This window comes from Pristis pectinata, chromosome 38 (assembly GCF_009764475.1).
Source record: "Pristis pectinata isolate sPriPec2 chromosome 38, sPriPec2.1.pri, whole genome shotgun sequence".
Lineage (NCBI taxonomy): Eukaryota > Metazoa > Chordata > Chondrichthyes > Rhinopristiformes > Pristidae > Pristis > Pristis pectinata.
In genome coordinates, this window is record NC_067441.1 from 5446740 (window position 1) to 5468908 (window position 22169).

At 45.3% G+C, this 22169-nt stretch overlaps 1 protein-coding gene across 1 annotated transcript in view; it reads left to right on the forward strand.

Moving 5' to 3' along the window:
• The first annotated feature begins 7174 nt into the window (after nucleotides 1–7174).
• The window catches only part of LOC127586924 (tyrosine-protein kinase Mer-like), a 37318-nt gene continuing 22323 nt past the window's right edge, over nucleotides 7175–22169 (forward strand). The window contains exons 1-5 of the mRNA XM_052044952.1: nucleotides 7175–7189; nucleotides 9359–9443; nucleotides 11153–11239; nucleotides 11635–11687; nucleotides 12415–13021. Of these exons, the coding sequence (XP_051900912.1) occupies nucleotides 7175–7189; nucleotides 9359–9443; nucleotides 11153–11239; nucleotides 11635–11687; nucleotides 12415–13021 (847 nt within the window). The remainder of the gene's footprint in view (nucleotides 7190–9358; nucleotides 9444–11152; nucleotides 11240–11634; nucleotides 11688–12414; nucleotides 13022–22169) is intronic.

The window sequence follows — 22169 nt, forward strand, 5'->3', positions numbered from 1 at the left end:
GTTTACTCATGGGCTCTGCAGAGTAGAAGCGCAAAAGCAACAGAGGCATCGGCAAGCCTCTGCCTCCAATTCTCCTGAAAGTCACCTACACTGGATTCATTGTCACTGGTCCATTATTTCTAGAGTTGCCAACCCAATAGCTCTGTGAGAGTGAAATCAAAATGTAATGTTCAAGATGTCTAATATCTCGATTAGCTGCATTTGGAGTATTGTGTTCAGTTTTGGTTGCCCTACTATAGGAAAGATGAAAAGGATGTTGCCAGGAATTGAGGGACTAAGTTATAGGGTGAGGTGATCTTGGAGGGTGTATAAAATTTTGAAGGGCATAGATGGGGTGATGCACTGTCTTTTTTCCAGGGTTGGGGAATCAAGAACTAGAGGGCATAGGTTTGTGAGAGGGGAAAGATTTAATAGGAACTTGAGGGACAACTTTTTTTTACACAAAGGGTGGTATGTATGTGGAATGAGCTGCCAGAGGAAATGATTTGAGGCAAGTACAATAATAAGTTTTAAAAGACAGTTGGACAGGTACAGGGATTGGAAAGGTTTAGGTTATGGGCCAAATGCTGGGAAATGAGACTACCTTGGATGGGACATCTTGGTCAGCATGGAACAGTTGGGCTGAAGGGCCTGTTTCTGTGCTGTATTACTCCATGATTCTGATTGTTTGGTAGACCTACCCAAATAATTCCACTACCCCCACTCTTTCTCCAGATCCCTCATGTTTTCTGTTTAAAATTCCTTTGAATACAATTTGCTGTTGTTTTCATCTTCTTTTCTAGTCAAAGATTTCTAGACAGTAAAAACTAGTTGTGCTGTCAAAAAAGTTTCCTCATTTAGCTTCTCAGGAAAGCTGTGGTGACCAACTGACATCAGCTCAAGGGAAACAAGGGTTGGACAATAAATTGACACCAATCCTCAGGATTACGTAATGCGATACATTCGGAGTATGACAAGCCCGTCTGGCTCCTTGAGCCTGCTCTGCCAATCATCAAGATCATGGCTGACCTTGCACCCTCAGCTCCATTTTCCTGCACTAACCCCATATCCCTTGATATCCAGAAATCAACTGATCTCAGCTTGAGTGAGCTCAATGAGCATTCTCAGGCCCTCCTGGGTAGCGAATTCCTAAGAAATCTTTCTACTCCCTTTTTAAATGTATTCAGCAACTTGGCCTATGTATGTGTGTGTGTGTGTATAATTATACACACACACACACACCTCTTCCCCCCCCCTCCCCTTTCCCTCTCCTCCTCCCCCCCCCCCTCCCCCCACTCTGTGGAAGTAAAGATCCCATATAACTGTTTTGAGGAAGAGCAGGGCAGCTCTCCCAGAGACCTGAGGACAATGGCATCCCTCATCTGTCGAACTAAGATCCACCGGAAGTGTGTGGAAGCTTGTCTAGTGTAAAATTTGCTGTAGTGTTCCCTACATAGCAACAGTGACTGCTGTTCAAAAGCATGCCACTGGTGATGAAAGACTTGCTGTTGACACTCTTGCCTTAAGAAGGTTGTGAATTCAAATCCCACTCCAGAAATTTGAGCATAAAAATCTAGCCCGCAGGCCCACTGTGGAAATTGAGGAATTGATGCCCCGTCTGTTGGAACCTTTGAATACCATTTTACAAAAGACATGGGTGTTCACCTAATTTTCTCAGTGGTGTGCTCTTCCCTCATCTAATGTCACCAAATGGTTAAAACATTGAGAATCATACAACACCAAAACGGGCCTGTTGGCCCACTGTGTCCATGCTATCAAATATCCATCCATAGTATTCCCTTTTTAAGCATTTTGTCAGTAGCTTTCCATCCATAGCAAGTTAAGTGCTCACCCAGATACTACTAAAATGTTGTGAGAGTCTGCCTCCACCACTACTTCAGGCTTCTGGTATTGGTATTGGTTATTATTGTCACTTGTACCGAGGTACAGTGAAAAGCTTGTCTTACAAACCGATCGTACAGGTTAATTCATTACACAGTGCAGTTACATTGAGTTAGTACAGAGTGCATTGATGTAGTACAGGTAAAAAAACAATAACAGTACAAAGTGTCACAGCTACAGAGAAAGTGTAGTGCAAGGTCACAACAAGGTAGATCGTGAGGTCATAGTCCATCTCATTGTATAAGGGAACCGTTCAATAGTCTTATCAGTGGGGTACAAGCTGTCCTGAAGTCTGGTGGTACGTGCCCTTAGGCTCCTGTATTTTCTACCCAATGGAAGAGGAGAGAAGAGAGAATGTCCTGGGTGGGTGGGGTCTTTTGATTATGCTGGCTGCTACACCAAGACAACGAGAGGTAAAGACAGAGTCCAAGGAGGGGAGGCTGGTGTCCATGATTGCGCTGGGCTGTGTCCACAACTCTCTGCAGCTTCTTGCGTCTTGGCAGAGCAGCTGCCGTACCAAGCCGTGATACATCCAGATAGGATGCTTCTATCTGTTCTTAATCACATTGCTGTTTGTGGGAACTCGTTGAACTAAGTTGGCTACACTATACCTACTTCCCAATTATAAACTGCATTTCAAAACCAGTCGTTGCTAATAAAATGTTGGGATGACCCGCCATTGAAAAGGTGCTGCATAAATCCAGGTCTTTTTATGTTGGTTCTTTCTTGTGGGTACAGCTTCTATGATGGAGGACCTTACCTAAAGTAGGACATAGCATCACTGGAGGCAGTCCAAAGGAGACTTGCCAGGCTAATTCCTGGTATGAGAGGCCTGTCCTGCCAAGAGCTATTAAGTAGTTGGGGCCTGTATTCCTTGTAGTTTAGAAAACTTGAGGCGTGACCTTATTCAAGCACTGAAGATCCTAAAAGGCCTTGACAGGGGAGATGTTGGGATATTTTCACTAGTGGGAGAGTCTCAATACAAGGGGACATAACTACAAGGTAAGGGGCCAGTCATTTAAAACTGAGGTATGTAGAAATGTCTTCTCGCTGAGGGTGGTGAATCTATGGAATTCTCTGCCCCAGGAGGTGGTGGAAGCTGAATCATTAGAAGTATTTAAAGTGGAGGTGGATAAATATTTGATAGATCGAGGGGTACAAAGAAATGATGCAGAGGAGGAGTTGAGGCCAGCATAGATCAGCTGCAATTAAAGTTAAATTGTGGGGTAGGCTTGAAGGGCCTGATGGCCTCCATCTGCTCCTATTGTCTTGTGTTCTTCAGGTTCAGATTACTTTGCTGTCATATACACCAGGTTGCAACGAAGTTCCTTGCTTGCACAAAGCTCACAGAATAAACAGTATAGGTGGTAATAATAAATACAACAACAAGGGCAAAACAGCAGAATGGCGCAAAGACGGTAGTGCAATCTGAAGTAGTGCAAAAAGAAATGCTGAAGTGACAGTAATGAAAATAACTGAGGGAGAATTAGAAGCCCAAGAATATGGCAGCACCATCAGGAAGGGGATGTGAAAGAGGTGATGGTTCAGAAGTCTGACAGCAATGGGGAAGAAGCTGTTCTTGAGTCTGGTTGTACGGACTTTCAAGCTCCTGTATCTCTTCCCAGAAGGTAGAAGAGAGAAAAGGGAATGGCCACGGTGGCAGGTATCCTGATAATACCAATAGCCTTCGTGAAACATTGCACCATGGAGATATGAGAAGATTTGGAAGAGGGGATCGAGTGTAGCGTATCTAAGTTTGTTGATGACACTAAATTGAGTCGAAAAGCAAATTGTGCAGAGGATGCGAAGAGTCTTCAGAGATATATCGATAGGTTAAGTGAGTGGGCAAGGGTCTGGCAGATGGAGTACAATGTTGGTAGATGTGAGGTCATCCACTTTGGAAGGAAAAATAAAAGATCAGATTATTAATTAAATGGTGAAAGATTGCAGTATGCTGTTGTGTGGGAGGGACTTGGAAGTGCTTTTGCATGAATTGCAAAAGGTTGGTTTGCAGGTGCAACAGGCTATCAAGAAGGCAAATGGAATGTTGGTCTTCATTGCTAGAGGGATTGAAATTAAGAGCAGGGAGGTTGCGCTGCAACTGCACAGGGTATTGGTGAGGCCGCACCTGGAGTACTGCGTACAGTTCTGGTCTCCTTACTTGAGGAAGGATATACTGGCTTTGGAGGTGGTACAGAGGAGGTTCACCAGGTTGATTCCAGAGATGAGGGGTTTAGCATATGGGGAGAGATTGAGTCGCCTGGGATTATACTCGCTGGAATTCAGAAGAATGAGAGGGGATCTTATAGAAAACATATAAAATTATGAAGGATAGATAAGATAGAGGCAGGAAGGTTTGTTTCCATTGGTAGGTGAGACTAGAACTAAGGGACATAGCTTCAAGATTCTGGGGAATAGATTTAGGACGGAGATGAGGAGGAACTGCTTTTCCCAGAGAGTAGTGAATCTATGAAATTCTCTGCCCAGGGAAGCAGTAGAGGCTACCTCATTAAATATATTTAAGACACAGGTTTTTGCATAGTCGGGTAATTAAGGATTATGCGGAAAAGGCAGGTAGGTGGGATCTGAGTCCACAGCCAGATCAGCCATGATCTTATTGAATGGCAGAGCAGGCTCAATGGGCCAGGTGGCCTACTCCTGCTCCTATTTCTTATGTAATAGTGAAATAGGTGGAGGCCAAGCAAGATCCTTTTGACTATGGATGTGGGGGAAACATAAACAACTACGTGCACCCTGGAACCGACATTGCAGTATCTCCTTCCCCTTTCCTCAAATGGGAGATGACTTGGAAAATAAATTCTAAGTAAGGAACTGTGCATTCTGTTACCTGGGAAAAACTTTTATTACTCAATCTGTTCACCAAAACAGATTGTCAAGTCATTATCACATTGCTGCTTTTGAAAATTAGCTGTGTGCAAATTGGCTGCTGCATTTCCCATGTTACTAGAGTGGCTGTACTTAAAATATAGGCTATTTCATTGGCTGTGGGTGGCGTGATGAAAATGGTAGCCTTTCCTCTCTCAGTTGGCTTATGCCTTGTGCAATGTCAGCACTCTCTGCTTTGCCTCAGCATGTGACTCAGCTACAAACCAGAAATTAGGAAATCTATTTGCTTCGGTTCCTCTTTCGTTATTCCTGAGTAGGAAGCCTCAGTTTACAAAAGTCAGCAGAAATGTGATCCAATTATCCCAGCACTTTGGATTGACTCTGCAACTTGCTTCAGAGTACCCACAGGTCTTTGACTATCAGCTTGGGACTGTGAGACTTCTGGTTGTCCAGGCAAGAGGGGAAGAACAAAAGGAGGACCTCCTTCCGGTCAATGTGTCTTGGAAACAAGAGGGATTCTGTCTGTCTCTGGCCACCCTCCCTACACACATCCTCTCATTAGTCCTCCACTTGGAATATTCTCCTTGGAACCGGTACAGAATAGATTCATAACTCTCATCTGGGTGGTCCAGTGGAGTGAGAGAATGAGTAGACTGAATTGCACCACTGGGGTAGATTAGAAGAATTAAGATGCTCTTTGAGACCTCCAAGATTGGAGAGGGGGTTGACAGGGGTAGGTGCTGAGAGGCTTTTTCCCCAGGCTAGATGGTCTAGAACTGAGGCAGTCTCAGGATAAGGGGATGACACAAGAACATAAGCAATAGAAGCATGAGTAGGCCATTGACTATCCCCACATTCCTAGATTGCCCTTGATTTCTAAAAATCTATCAATCTCTGTCTTGAATTTATTCAGCGGACTGAGCCTCCACAGCCCTCATTTTGGTAGTGAATTGCAAAGATTCATCATCCATTGAGTGAAGAAGTTTCTTCAGGTTTATTCTGCCTAATCTCTTCTCACACAATAACCAGTGCAGTTCTGGTCACTCCCCCATACAGGAAGGATGTGGAAGGTTTGGAGAGGGTGCAGAGGGTGTCACCAGGATGCTGCTGGATTCGATGAGTGTTAGCTGTAATGAGAGGTTGGACAAACGGATTGCTTTCTCTGGAGTGTCAGAGGCTGAGGGGTGACCAGATAGAAGTATATAAAGTTATGAGAGACATAGATAGAGGCTTTTTCCAAGGGTGGAAATGATAAATACTAGAGGACATAGGTTTAAGGTGGAGAGGGAGAAGTTTAAAGGAGATTTACAAGGTATGTTTTTACCCAGAGAGTGGTAGGTGCCTGGTACATGCTGCCAGGGGAAATGATGGAAGCAGATACAATGGCAATGTTTAAGAGGCATTAAGACAGGCACATGAATAGGCACGGACTGGTGGGATATGGACCACCTGCAGGCAGATGGGATTTGTTTGGACTGTGCATCATGGTTGGCACAGACATTGTGGGTGGATAGGGCCTGTTCCTGTGCTGTACAGTTCTATATTCTATAAACCCACCATCCCAGGAAACAATCCTTCCATGGACCATGCACCACACCATCCCCCATTCCCACACACTGTGCCCCTCTCTCTGACCCTACAACGAGGTCTCAGGCCTCTTCCAATTCTATACCATTGGATCACACCCAACTTCTCTTTCTTCTTAGGGCAGCTTTGTCTGAGTCTGTGTGTGAATTCTTTAAAAGTGGAACAGCCACTGCACACCAGGTCCCTCCTGGCTCTGACAGAGTGAGGTCTTCATCCAATTTTTACTGTTAAATGTTTAGCCTTGGTGTGGCACCAAAGGGATTCTGGGTCCATGTGCATAAATCATTAAGATGTTACAGAAGAACATAAGAAAAGGGGACTGGAGTGAGCTATTCAATCCCTGAAAGCTGCTTCACCATTTATCAAGCTCATGGGCCGATCATCTACCTTTGTGCCATTTTCCTGCACTGTCCCCATATCCCTCTATTCCTTTGAGATCCAGAATCTATTGTTTTCTGTTTTGAATAAACTCAATGACTGAGCCTTTGGGCAAAGACATTTCTCCTCAATTCAGTCCCAAATGGCCGCTCCCTTGTTCCGAGACTCTGACCCCGGCTCTACCCTCCTCAGCTGGGGGAAGCATCCTCCCTGCAGCTGCTCTGTCAAGCCCTTGAAGAACTTACCATTTCAGTGAGAGTAGGCCTCTCATTCTTCTCAGTTCCGGAGAGTCCAACATCAAGAACTTGATTCGTTTGATAAGGAACGGTGGACACAAATTTCCCCAGTGCCCTTCACTACACTCAGGACGTCCCAAAGCAGCCCACAGTCAAGTGAGAGACAGCTGCACTTGTAATGGAGGAAGGGGGGGTGGGGTGGGGCAGCCAATTTGTTGCACAGCAAGATCTCACGATCTGACAACATGCGAAGGAAGTTGGTGAGTGGGTAGAACTATTATGCAATGTTGCACAGGAAACTGAGCGGCAATAGAGTCTCCTCCTCAAACAGCAATGACGGCTAAGGTATTTATCTTATATGCTGTTGGAAAATCCTCCTATTTCCTGTTATTTGGATTGCTCTTACAACATCAATAGAAACATTGTAGGAATTCCTTGAATTCCTCATTGTGTTTCTTATCTGGAAGGAAATTATGAACTGTTAGTTCCTAGGGCAACTTCTGTATATTCTGTACGGGCCATCTGGTTACTGGAGATAGTGTCTGAGCCCCATGGTGCAGGATGATCCATAGTGTTTGTCTCTGTTCTGTGTGGAGGGACAATCACAGGGCTCATGGAACCAGGAGACGAGGATGCAGAAATGCACGGCCTTATTAAATGGTGGAGCAGGGCTTGAGGGGCCAAGTGGCCTATTCCTGCTACCCATTCCTTATGTAACTCAGCCACTGGTTTTCTCCAGCTGTGGTGACTCCCAGCTCTGGGCCAGAAAGACAGTGGGTTCCAGATGCAGGGCCCAATGCTACAGTGGCCAGTACTGAGGGAGGACTTGCACTGTCAATGGGCCACCTTTCAGATGGGGCAGTGGCTGCTACACCAAAGCCCCTAACTGACCCCTCGGGCAGAATTTCATAGGGTGAAATATTTATCCCTCAACCAGTATCCACAAATGAGAAAAGAGCAGATAGTTCAGACCATGATCGAGAGTCATACGAGCACGGAAACAGACCCTTCACAGCCCAACTGGTCTGTGCCAACGAAGATTCCCATCTAAGCTAGTCCCCATTTGCCTGCATTTGGCCCATATCCCTCTAAACCTTTCCCACCTGTGTACCTGTCCAGGTATCCTTTAAATGTTGTTAATGTACCTGCCTCAACCACTTCCTCTGGCAGCTTGTTCCATATACAGACCACCCTCTGGGTGAAAAAGCTGCCCCTCAGATTCCTATTAAATCTCTCCCCTCTCACCTTAAACCCATGCCTTCTAGTTCCTTGCTTCGCCAACCCTGAAAGTGGAAAGCTGTCTGTGGGATCTTGCTGTGCAGAAATTTGGCTGCCATGTTTGAAAGCGTCACTTTGCATAGAAAATGCTAGAAACACTAGCAGGTCAAGCAGCATCTCTGAAAAGAGAAGCAGCTGTAATTTCAGATCTGTGACACTTCAACAGTGCAGCTTTTCCTGCAGTATTGCCCCTCCAACAGTGCAGCACTCCCTCGGTACCACACTTCTTACAGACCTCTCAGTATCAGCCTTCTGACAGTGCTCCTCCAACAGGGCGGGACCCCTTCAGTAATGGCCCCAACTAATGCAATGCTATATCAATGTCAAATGTCCCCTACTCACAACCTGAAATGTAAATCTGTTTTTTCTCTCCACAGATGCTACCTGACCTGCGTGAGTATTACCAGCATTTTCTGGTATTATTTCAGATTCCCAGCATCTGCAGTTTTGATTTTCCTTTAGAGGGATACTTGTTGGCCAGAAGGTGCTAGGGTTGTCCTGGTGTAGTACAGTCAAAATAAAGTTCCTTCCCTTCCCTGAAGTTTGAGTGTTAGCTCAGCAGAGGAGGCATCACTTGCGCCAGCCTTCCATTTGATGTCAGTTTTATTTCAATTTTTTATTTTAGACAGTGCTCAAGTATCCGGGGTAGGACATTAACCCACAGCCAGGTGAGGCATTGGCATCCAAGCTGCGGCTGGGAATCCAAAATAGGACTGCAGATGCTGGAAAACTGAAATAAAACCAGAAAATGCTGGAAACACTCAGCAGGTCAGGCAGCACCTGTGGAAGGAGAAACCAAGTTAATGTTTCAGGTTGGAAAGCCCTCTTCCGAACAAGGAAGGAGATTATTAAGCTAGTTTTACATTGCAGGGAAGGTGGTGGGAATTACAGCTGAGAGGCTGGCGGCCAAATTTAAAAAATGTTCCTCTGAGTTAAGTAAACAGTTCCATTGCAACAAATTTCCATCTCAATTTTTTATTTGTGGGCGGTTCAAGCTTCACACCTCCTTCCTGGGACTAGCTGATATTTGATGCTTGGTAACAAAATTAGCCTGTGATTCACTCCGTGGCATTGCCTAAGTGAGAGCTGCCTCAGCCATGGCTCTGCCTCGTCCTCTGGACTTTTGCTTGGTGTTGTGGTGTGTTTTACAGTGTGTGAAGCCAGCAACACAGCACTGGCACAATGAAGGTAAGGCATTGCCACCTACTGATCTCTTTGGTTATATTCAGACCAGAGGTAAGTTTGTTGTATGGACTATACAGAAGGCACACATGCTAATAATTTTACATGTTTAATTTTGCCGTGTAACTCTGAACAACATCAGTGGTGACTTTGTGGGTTGCACTCTCTCTCTCTCTCTCTGTAGATCTAAGCTTCATAGTTGAAGGGGCAATATAGGGAGGTCTCACTGGGGGACAGTACTGAGATAGCGGTGCATTATTCGAAGGTCAGTACTGAAGGAGTATCGCACTGCTGGAGGAGCAGTGTTGTGGGAGCACCACACTACCAGAGGGCCAGTAGTAAAGACACTGTCAGAGGATCAGTACTGAGGGAATATATCACTGTTGGAGGGGCAGTACTGAGGGAGTGCAGTACTGTCAGAGGGGCAGTACTGAGGGACTGCAGGACAGTCAGAGGGGCAGTACTGAGGGAGTGCAGGACAGTCAGGGGGCAGTATTGAGGGAGTGCAGGACAGTCAGAGGGGCAGTACTGAGGGAGTGCAGGACAGTCAGAGGGGCAGTACTGAGGGAGTGCAGGACAGTCAGAGGGGCAGTACTGAGGGAGTGCAGGACAGTCAGAGGGGCAGTACTGAGGGAGTTCAGGACAGTCACAGGGGCAGTACTGAGGGAGTGCAGGTCAGAGGGGCAGTACTGAGGGAGTGCAGCACTGACAGCGGCGCAGTACTAAGGGAGTGCAGCACTGACAGAGGGGTGGTATGAAGGGAGTGCTGCACTATTGGACAGGTAGTAGTACCAAGGGAGTTCTACACTGTTTGGGCAGTAAGGAGGGAGTGCTGCATTGTCAGAGGGGCAGTACTGTAGGAGTTGGGGTGAAGGCATCATTAAGCATGAGACATTAAACAAGTTCTATTTTGCCTTTCAGCTAGATGTAAAAAAAAGTCCCATGGTCCCTATGTTTAAAAGAGTGGAGAGGTTTTCCTCTATCTCTTTGGTCAATATTTACTCCTTGAACAGCTGCCAAAAACAGATTATCTGATCCTGATCTGATCAACATTTATGACATCTTGCTGTGCACAATTGCCTGCTGTGCTTCTAATATTAAGTCAGTGGCATTGCTCCAGATATTTTTGGCTGCAACATGCTTTGGGATGTTCTGAGGGCTGCTTAGATACATGCAAGTATTTCTTTATTTCTCCTCAGCGAGCTCTTTGGTGGGTTGAACAGCTTATCCCAATTTTCAGATGTCCCAGGAGTGCTATGTAGTCCATGACTTTGCCTCATTGTGTGGCCAGATATGAAACAAGGTCAGAAAATGCTGGAAATACTCAGCGGGTCAGGCAGCATCTGCAGAGGGAGAAACAGTTAACATTTCAGTATGACGACCTTTCATCGGATGTTATCTGACCTGCTGTGCAATTCCAGTATCTTCCATGACTTGTTGGAGATGCTCAATCATTACATCAAGCACAGTTGGAGCTAGGGAAGACCTCAAGTGATGCCCAGCCACTGGCCTTGAGTGTCATTGGCGGATAAACCATCTACCTGCACCATTTGCTATTAAGAGTAGCTACTCCTGCTCCAGAAAGGCTGTAAATGCTTAGACAACTTCTGCGATGGCTTGTTCCACCTTTCTTCCTAGTTATGCTAATTTCACCCCCCATCTACCCTCCACCCCCCACCTCTCTGTTTTGCCCACCTTGATAGTTCCTCCACCAGCCTCTCACCTGATCTGTACACTGCCAGCTGACTGTGGTTTTCTTTCAGGGGAGCGGAACAAAGAGGGCAAGGAAGACACTTGGTGCCTGGACCGGGTCAGGATGTTGAAGCATCAAGAGATGGCAGGGTGCCTCAGTAAGAGCCAGGAAACAGGGAGTGAAGCAATAGAAGGTTTCAAATGAAAGAGCCAGCGTAGCTTTATTTCCTGTCCCCTGTGAGACTTGGCACATGGGAACTGGTACATGAACATATTGACCTGCATAGTCACACCAATTGGGTATATACAAATATTGTCCTTGTTGTCTTGACTGGTCACCACCTGGACTGGTAGTAACCCACACACAGTGACTAATTCTCCCTGAGGTTTGATCCCTAATTAGCTCTGGGCTGGTTTGTACTGGTAGGTGAGGGGCTCACCTTAACTCCTGTGCTAGAGGGTTTGTATATAACACAGATAGAGTTACCAGCAGCCAGGAGAGGTTGTCATGAATGGATGCCACTGTTGAGGTAGAAACACTTTCTTTTTACAGTGGACGTCTTTGACTCGAGGACCAGCTTCATACCCGTTGAAAACAATGCAAAGGTAAGTCAGTAATTCCTTCTCCTGCCCCATCCTCCTCTGCACAGACTTCCAATCCTTGTTTTTGAAACATCATTTTGTTCAGAACAATCCAATTACAATTTGCATTAACAGATCATCCCTAATCGAGATGATTTGTTGGATATTTAATGAGACAGGGAGGAAGGATCTGCAACACTCCCAGACCAGGAACAAGCATAGGTTAGACACAGAGTAGAGCTCCCACTGCCCTGACCCAACAAACACTTCCAGGGCAGGCACAGCATGGGTTAGATACAGAGGAAAGCTCACTACATTGTCCCATCGCACACTCCTTGGGCAGGGACAGCATGTTATGGATCAACAATAAAGCTCCTCTTACACTCTACACTCCTGGGGTTAGACACAGAGTAAAGTTCCCTCTCCACTGTCCCACCCAAGGCAGGGATAGCAAGGATTAGATACAGAGTAAAGCTCCCTTTGCAGTCCCAGGGCAAGGATGTCATGTTTTAATTTGAGAACCATGTATATATTATGATGAATGCTGTGTAAATAAACTTATTTTTCAAAAAATAAGGTTAGATACAGAATGAAGTTTTTTCTACACTATTCCTTCACACACTTCCAGCACAGATAACACAATTTAGATACAGAACTAACTTCCTCTTAGTATAAGCCTTAGCTGTATTTTCTGCTGTACTGTGGATGAGATTGTTAATTGTAACAGCTGCCCTGTGTTTTCTACCCACAGTGGGCATTCAATACTTTTGCCCTGGAGAGCGATTCATCGCACTCGGTGTATCAAAGCTGTCCAACAGAAGTCAACGTTCAGCAAATGACTGCAGTCTTGTGGACGAATCCAATTCTCACTGGGGATGCTCGCCACCTCTTCCTGGACCTGAAGTTTGCCCTCTCAACCTGCCTGCAGTCAGGGGAATGTGGGGAGAGTTTCAATCTGTATTTCTTCCAGACTGATGATTATTATGTCAGACCCCATCCCCGGCTATCAGTCAGGATCCCAATCAGAGGGACGGAGTACTTTCCCAATGAGTTCCTCGATGGGCCCATTAACTGGTCGCTTCTGAGGGAGAAGCTCAACACAGTCAGGGGCAAGAGTCTGGGTCTGGTGCACCATTCTAAGTTTATACTGGGTTTTGATTACATTGGGCCTTGCCTCCTGCTCAGCTCTTTCAGGATCTACTACAAGAGATGTCCTCAGATCCATCAGGACCTGGCTGTGTTTCCCCATGTCACAGGGAGTGGGGAGCTGATAACTGGCCATTGTGTGAACAACTCGTTACCGAAGGGTGTCCTGCAGAGGCAGTGCGGCACGGATGGGACATGGGGACCACCCTCCGGTCAGTGCATTTGTAGAGAGGGTCATCAAGTCGAGGGACATGCCTGTAACGGTGAGAAACTGCTTTACTCTTTGCTTCTATCAGCACCCAGTATTGTGGCCACATTTTATTTCAAAAGGAAGACTTGGAAGGCTCTTGGACAGGTATGGGATGGGAAAGGTTGAGAGGGATATGAGCCAAAGGCAGGCAAGTTGGACTAGCTTAGATGGGCATTTTGGTCAGCATGGACCAGTTGGGCTGAAGGGGCTGTTTCTGAGCTGTATGATTCAATGACTTGAATTTCTATAGCGCCTTTCTCATCCCCTCAGTGTGTCACAGAGGCTTCACAGCCAACAAGTGTGGTCAACTGTTGCAGGCAAAAGAGGGCCACTAATTCTCTGTAAAGTAAACTCTCGCAGCCAGCAGTGTTGTAAAAACCAGATAATCTGTTCTAGTGAAGTGGGTTGAGAGACGAGTCACACTGAGGACAACCCTGTCTTTCTTTGAAATACTGGCCTTTGCTCTGCTGAACTTGGGTGAGGATAAGGTTGCTCAGGTTGACCTGAGGACATCTTGGAGAGAGGTGGGAGAAATTCCCATTCATCTGAGAGGACAGGCGGGGACTTAGTTTAATGCTTCATCCAAAAGACAGCTCCTGCCATCAGTGCGCCTCTACTTTAGCTATGCCTTCTTATAGTGCAGCACCCAGCAATGCAGTACTGCCTCAGTTTTACCCCTCTGAAGATGCATTGCTTCCTCAGTACTGCCCCTCTGACAGTGCTGTACTTTCTCAGTACTGCCCCTCTGATAATGCAGTACTCCCTCACTACTGCCCACCTGACAGTGCAGCACACCCTGAGTACTGCCCCTTTGAAAGTACAGCACTCCCTCAGTACTGCCCCTCCCACAGTGCAGCGCTTCCTCAGTCCTGTATTTATAACAGTGCAGCTCTCCCTCAGTACTGCCCCTCTGAATGTGCAGAACTCCCTCAGCACTGCACAGAGTGTATCAGCCTAGAATATAACAGAGATCAGTATCAGGGACTCTAGCTGGACATTTTACCCCATCTCTCTCCCAGATGTCTTCAGGTCAACATCAACAATCTTACCCTCACCCAAGTTGGGAGGAACAAAGGAGCCATCAAAATAGACAGTATGCCTCCACACCCCAGTGTGTCTTCACCTGAACTCCGGATGTGGAGGCGTTGGAAAGGATGCAGAGGAGATTTACCAGGACGCTGCCTGGATTAGAGATGGATTATGAGGAGAGACTAAAGGAGCTAGGGCTTTACTCATTGGAGAGAAGGAGAATGAGGAGAGACATGATAGAAGTATACAAGATATTAAGAGGAATAGATAGAGTGGACAGCTAGCACCTCTTTCCCAGGGCACCAATGCTCAAAGCAAGAGGACATGGCTTTAAGGTAATGGTGAGAAGTTCAAGGGAGATGTCAGAGGGAGGTTTTTCACCCAGAGAGTGGTTGGTGCATGGAATGTGCTGCCTGGGGTGGTGGTGGAGGCTGATACGTTGGTCAAGTTCAAGAGATTGTTAGATAAGCATATGGAGGAATTTAAGATAGAGGGATATGTGGGAGGAAGGGGTTAGATAGTCTTAGGTGTGGTTTGAAGGGCGGCACAACATGGTGGGCTGAAGGGCCTGTATTGTGCTGTATTGTTTTATGGTTCTATAATCTTACTGCTCTTATATTCTATGCTTAACTAATATAGGAAAGAATGCCAGACGCATTATCTCACATTTCTCTTTTCTATTTGCCACATTTCAGTCCAGCTGATCAGTTAATTGAAACTCTCCCACAGTCCAAAGCTTTTCACCACACTGTCAACCACACAACCAATTTTTGTATCATCTGCAAGCTTCGCTTACTTATCATGCCCTCTGCATTTAAGTCTATATAATTAATGTGTACAACAGACAGGAATGGACCAAGTACTGAGACTTGTGGAAACAGCCTTCCTGTCTCAAGAAGATTGGCCAGCCCACTTGTTTGAGTTTTCTGAAGGGGTGACCAAGAGGATTTATGCCCATGCTTTCACCGTTTTTTGCCCATGCTTTGCTTCCTGCCACTGGGCCAATTTTGGATCCAATCTGGCCCCCTTTGGATCCTGTGTAATTTTACTTTATTGGTCTGCCTGGCATGTGGGAACCTGTCAAAAGCCTTGCTGAGACTCATGTAGACCACATCAAAAACACCACCTTCAACAACCCTCCATATTATCTCCTCAAAAAACTCAAATGTTAGCCAGATATGATCTTCCCTTAATAAATTCGAGCTGACTCTAATTAATCTATGCCTTTCTGGATAATTATACTGTCCCTCAGGACTGAATCTAATAATAGGTCTTTCCTGAAACTCACAGCTAAATGGGCGACAATGTTAATTTGACCACGTGTCTTCTGAAGCCAGTGGAACTTTGCAGTTTTGGAAAAAAATGTGTTTTGAAATGTTTAATGAGTCATCTCTGAAGAACCAGAGACTATGTCTACCCACTGAATTTGGAATGGGAATTGTGTGACACAGAGCAGAAAAATCTCCTATCCCCAATCAGCCAGTTCAAGTGATTGCAGCAACCTAAATACAACTGATGTGAGACTGCAATCAGCCACTAGCAGGGAATGTCCACAGTGGTCTGTAATTACAGGGGCTTATTGTCTCTCCTGCTCAGGCTGTTATCTTTCATTTCTCAGCTGAACCTCCTTGGATTTACTTTGGTTTTGGTTGACTGGGTCTCCTGAGATGAATCTTTTCCAAATGCTGGCCGTTTTCCCAGATAATAGTAACTAATCCTACAGGGACATTCTTTCTTTATAAAGACCCAGTCACGTTGCTCATGTTTGCAATGTTGGTACCTGCAGTGTTTGGGCCTCAGCTGTATGCTTTGAATGATTCAGCTACTCTGAAAACTTCTCCTGTAAGCTGGCTGGTATATCAACCTCTTTCTCTCTCCACAGATGTTGACTGACCTGCTGAGTATTTCCAGAGTTTTCTATTTTTATTTCAGATTTCCAACATCTGCAGTTTTTTTTTTTGCTTTTTGACAATGTAAAGGGAGCTTGACTCTATAACCAACACATGCCATCTCTGTCCAGGAAGTGTTTGACCAGTGTAGCAGGAGATTTACTCTGTTTCTCACTTGTTTTATTTCAAAATATGCTTTTTCTCATAAACATTCTGAAACGGAAATGTTCAAGTCAACATTTTCATAACAAGTCATGTTATTCCCATTACTTAACATTAGCACATTATCAGTTTTCATTTATTTACAAACTTTAAGTAAACAGTTCATGGTGTCTTAACATAAATTTCAACTAATTCGTCCCACAGTTTAATTTTCAACTAAACTGTGGACCTTCCCCAAAGAGCCATGCAATTTAAAAAGATATTTACTTACTTACTTTTATACTTATTTATAATACTCCCAACATTTTTAGATTAAAATGTGATCCTTGCTGTCCAAGATGCACTCCAGCCTGGTGGAGTCAAACGGATCTGGGAGGGCTCCAGTGAGTCAGTGAACACCGTGTGTTCCCTTTTCATGGACAACTGGGCAAGGATGCACCTTGGAAGAGGGGCAGGCAGTCAGCTTAGACAGACCCCTGATGGTCTGCTGTCTGGACCTGTGAATGGCCACTCTGGCCAGACCCAGAAATAGACTGAGAGGGGTCACCTGACTGACTCAGCCCCTCTGCACCAGGTTCCCAAAAATCAGGAACGTGGGACTGATGAGTGACCAGAACTTGAGAAGCAGCCCTTTCAAATACAAAAACAGTGTCTGCAGCCTCTCACATTCCATATCAACATGGAATGTGGACTCCTCCAGGCCACAGAAAAGGCAGGTGGCCCAGGAGTCCTGAAACAACTTAAAAACCCATTGCATACAACTGCTCTGTGCGGCACTCTCCCCACATTGTTCCTGCCCTGGGAATGTGTGATGGGACAGTAAGGTGGGAGCATTACTCTTGTGTCTAACCAGTGCAGTCCCAGCCCTGGGATTGTGTGAGGGTGCATTGCAGAGAGAGCTTTATTCTGTATCTCACCTGTGCTGTCCCTACCTCAGGCATGTTTCCTTGCCCTAGGAGCTTGTGATAGGACAATGTAGAGTGAATTCTACTCTGGATCTAACCCATGCTGTTCCTGCCCTGGAAGAGTGTGATGGCACAGTGTAGAGAAAGCTTTATTCTGAATCTAACCCCTTTTTTTCATTAAATTAGGCTCCTTTACTGTGGGAAAGTTTAACTAAAGAAAATTAAACATCATGAAAAGCAATCACTTTTATCTAAAGCTAGCACAGTGTAGATGAGCTTGTTCTGTTGCGGTGTCTCTGGATTAGAACATAAAACACTGCAGCACAGTACAGGCCCTTGGGCCCACAATGTTGTGCCGACATTTTATCCTGCTCTAAGATCTATCTAACCCTTCTCTCCCACATAGCCCTCCATTTTTCCATCATTCATGTGCCTATCTGAGTCTCTTAAATGTCCCTAATGTATCTGCCCCCACAACCTCTGCTGGCAGTGCGTTCCACGCACCCACCACTCTCTGTAAAAAACCTATCTGACATCCCCCTATACCTTCCTCCTTCACCTTAAAATTATGCCCCCTCATGTTAGCCATTTTCACCCTGGGAAAAAGTCTCTGACTGTCCACTCAATCTATGCCTCTTATCATCTTGTACACCTCTATCAAGTCACCTCTCATCATCCTTCTCTCCAAAGAGAATGCCTTTGCTTGCTCAACCTATCCTCACAAGACATGCTCTCCAATCCAGGCAGCATCCTGGTAAATCTCCTCTGCACCCTCTCTAAAGCTTCCGCATCCTTCCTATAATGAGACGACCAGAACTGAACATAATACTCCAAGTGTGGTCTAACCAGAGCTTTATAGAGCTGCAACATTATGTCGCGGCTCTTGAACTCAATACCCCGACTAATGAAGGCCAACACACCATCCACCTTCTTAACAGCCCTATCAACCTGTGTGGCAACCTTGCGGTATCTATGGATGTGGACCCCCAAGATCCCTCTGTTCCTCCACACTGCCATTACCCCTATATTCTGCCTTCAAGTTTGATCTTCCAAAGTGTATCATTTCACACTTTTCTGGGTTGAACTCCATCTGCCACTTCTCAGCCCAGCTCTCCTATCAGTGTTCTGTTGTAACCTGCAGCAACGTTCTACACTATCCACAACAGCACCAACCTTCGTGTCATCTGCAAACTTACTCACCCACCCTTCCACATCCTCATCCAAGTCACTTATAAAAATTGGGATGTGAAGTGCAGGCAATTCTTGGAGAATGGGAACTTTCAGTACCAATGTGCTTTGTGAAGAGCAGGGTTGCCTCCTCTGAACTAATGTTGGGATGAAACATAGACTCCCCACCAGCTTTCCAGTTCACCAGTGTGGCAACTTCCTTGCAAGCCAGGGAGTGCTGAATGCTTGTGTATGCTGCTTATCTGATGCTTTGTGCCTGTGATGTAAGTTTTGTTTTACATTGCATCTGTGCATACGTGTACATGTGCATACAACAATGAACTCGATTTTGACTTTGAGTCAAAATATTTTAGGATTTTGTCAATGCTCCTTCCAGCCGTGGGTACAGGTTGAAGAGCTTCATTTTCTTGTCAGGGCCACAGCACAAGTAGTCAGCAGGAGGCCATCCTTACTCTCTTCAGTGGGATCAAACATTTGCAATTGCACAACCAGTTCTCTCTTGTGCTTTCCCTTGGGAATGTCTGATGGGACATTATAAAGGGAGCTTTATACTGTACCAAGTAGCTGCCCTTTGAGTGTCCGTTTTACCAGTGCTGTCCAGAAATAGGTATGTCTCCTGTCACCAGTGTTAATATTCTGCATTGTGACTGAGTGATTACCAAGTCAGAGTTAGGGTGTGTTTGTTACATCCACTATTGCAGCTTTGTTGTTCTCAGTCTGCTGTCTGTTAGACAGCAGGTAAGATTGCAAAATGCAGCCTCAGTGGTGCCTACAGTTTAATTCAGGGTTGTGTCTGAACCTCCAGGCTCTTTAGGTGTTGGAGAATCGTAAGTTCTTCAATAATGGTGCAATAAATTCCATTCTTAATTCAAGATTTTTGGTGATGACTGGCACGTGTGAGCTGTCTCTTAAATTAGCAGGTATTTAATGAGGACACATTGAATCATCCTTATAAGTCCTTTCCTCCCACTCTAATGCAATTGACATTATTTAGTGGGACCTAAACTGTGAAACTCTGTTCGTCTTCCCCTTATTTCTACCAAGTCTCCACAGTTAAGCTTAGTGTCACTGTAAACACAATGGCAGATGTTGGGTTAGACTTGAGTCTTCATTACCCGGGTGGTGTGTATCACCTTCCCTTTTAAAATGTTTGTGGCTCAGTGGGGGACATTTAGCTTTCTTGTCTCTGAATCCCAGGCTTTTTGGTTCAAATTCCACTTCAGGAATCTTACAAAATCTTGATTGATCTTTTTAACAATGCGATTACAACTCTGATTTCATTCCATGCCTCAGCAGAGGGTATGTAACCTTTCAAAGTGCAAAAAGAAGTTGTAGGTGTGTGTTTTTGGCATTTCCTTCAAGGTGAATGCAGCATTACGTCACTCAGTGATTGGCAGTCTGAATAGTTTGTGGGCTGTGACTGAATGTAATAGTGGAAAGACTTTACGATTCTTGGGAAGAGACTGTCAGCTGGAGTCTGCAAATGAAGAACCTCAGACAGAATTTACCACACCGACGTTCCTTTTTTCTCTCCACCCCTCCCCTTCTCTGCAACTTCAAACATATTTGATTTCTAATCTTCCCAGTTCTGAAGAAAGGCCATTGACCTGAAACTTTGTTTCTGCCTCCACAGACGCTGCCTGACCTGTTCAATATTTCCAACATTGTCTGCTTTCATTACAGAAGGGGGCCATTCAGCCATTAATCTTCATGATGTCCAAAAAGAACCATCTAGCCTAATCCCACCTTCTAGCACTTGATCATGGTTCTTAGAACACAAAACATAGAACAATACAGCATAGGAACAGGCTCTTTGGTCCACCATGTTGTGCCGAACTAATTAATCTAGCATGGTAGTGTAGCAGTTAGCGTAACGCTATTACAGCGCCAGCGACCCGGGTTCAATTCCAGCCACTGTCTGTAAGGAGTTTTGTATGTTCTCCCCGTGTCTGTGTGGTTTTCCTCCGGGTGGTTCCAGTTTCCTCAACATTCCAAAGACTTATGGGTTAGGAAGTTGTGGGCATGCTATGTTGGCACTGGAAGTGTGGCGACACTTGCGGGCTGCCCCCAGAACACGACAACAAAAGATGTATTTCACTGTGTGTTTCGATGTACATGTGACTGATAAAGAGATCTTATCTCAAATGCCTAACTAATCTAATCCCTTCTGCCTAAACATTGTCCATATCCCTCCATTCTCTGCACATTCATGTGCTTATCTAAGAGCCTCTTTTTGAAGTACACATCCAGGCACTTTTAAAATGCATTGAGCATTTCTGCTTCTCCCACCCTTCAGGTAGTAACTTCCAGACCCTGACCAGACTCCGTGAAAAATCTTTTCCCCATCTCTTCTCTAATCCGAGTTACTTGAAATCTCTGCCCTGATGTTTGGCTCAATAGGGGTAATAGGTCCTTCCTATTTACACTGTCTAGCCCCCATAATTTTAGACACCTCAGTTCAGTCTCCCTTCAACCTGCTTAGAGAAAACAATCCAGCTTACCCAAAACAAAACAAGCTGCTGGGGGAACTCAGCGGGTCAGGCAGCATCTGTGGAGAAAAATAGACTGTTGCCACTTTGGGTCAAGATCTTTCATCTGGATTAAAAGAGTAGGGGGGAGGTAGCCAGTATAACAAACAACATCCACAGTCTCTTTTGTATCCAATTCAGTTTATCCAATCTTCCTTAATACCTGGGAATTTTCAGCCCTGGCAACATCCTTATAAATCTCTGCACCCTTTCCTGTGCAATCATGTAAACTTGGCAGTGGCTTCTTGGATGACCTAAAGTGCCCATTAGGAACATTTCAACACCATGGCGCTTGGAAATGAGACAGCAGAGGGGTGACCTGGTGGAGGAGTTTATCAAAGGATTTGAGAGGATTGAAGGTTCCATGTGCTACGACATCAGAAATAGGGGCAGCCAAAGTAAGACGATCACTAAAAAATTCAGGAGAAGCATCTTTACCCAGAGATTGGGGAGAAAGTAGGGAGTGTTTGAGATAAGCAGCCAAAATGTACTCGAGGAGAAGCTGGATGACCACACAAGGAAGAAAGGAATAGAAGTACATGGTGAAGGTGCAACAGGTTTGAACCAAATTTGGGACACAAGAGACTGCTGGAATCTGAAGCAACAAAAAATCTGCTGGAAGAGCTCAGCGGGTTGAGCAGCATCTGTGGGGGGAAAGGAATTGTCAATGTTTCGGCTCGAAACCCTGCATCAGGACCCAGATGCTACTCAACCCGCTGAGTTCCTCCAGCAGAAAGTTTGTTAAACCAAATTAGATTTATTCAATGAAATACTTTTGAGTCTTAACTTCTTTTTAATTGGCCTCCTGGTGTTCCCATGAAGCTCTCCACACACTGCTCAACATTTATTATTTTGCTGCTGTTAGATCCCTCCTCACATGCCTAGTCCCTTGTGAAACATGCCCTAACTTTTCCCAGTTGTTCCTTAATGCCTCAACCACTATGTAGTGGGTGGCAAATTCCCTCTCACCTCTAAGTCAGAAGGTTGTGGATTCAAGTCCCATTCCAGAGCTTTGAGCCAAGGTTGCCACTTCTGTGAAGTAATGAGGGAGCCCCACACTGTTGAAGGTGCTGCCACTTGAGATACTAAAGCAGGACTCTGTTCTCTCAGGGAAGATGTCCCAAGGTGCTATTTTGAAGAAAGGCAGGGGAGTTCCCCCCCATTGCCCTTTAGCTAAAATTTATCCCTCAACCAACATCACTAAACAGATAGTCGCTGGTTGTGGGAAGTTTCTACAGTCAAATTGTCTTCTGCGGTTCCTGCATTGAGGAGGGCACAGTGGCACAGTTGGTAGAGCTGCTGGCTCACACCTCTTGCGTCCCTGGTTTGATCTTGAGCCCTGACGACTGCTGTCTGTGTAGAGTTTCTCTGTGACCATTTGGGTTTTCTCCGAGTGCTCCAGTTTCCTT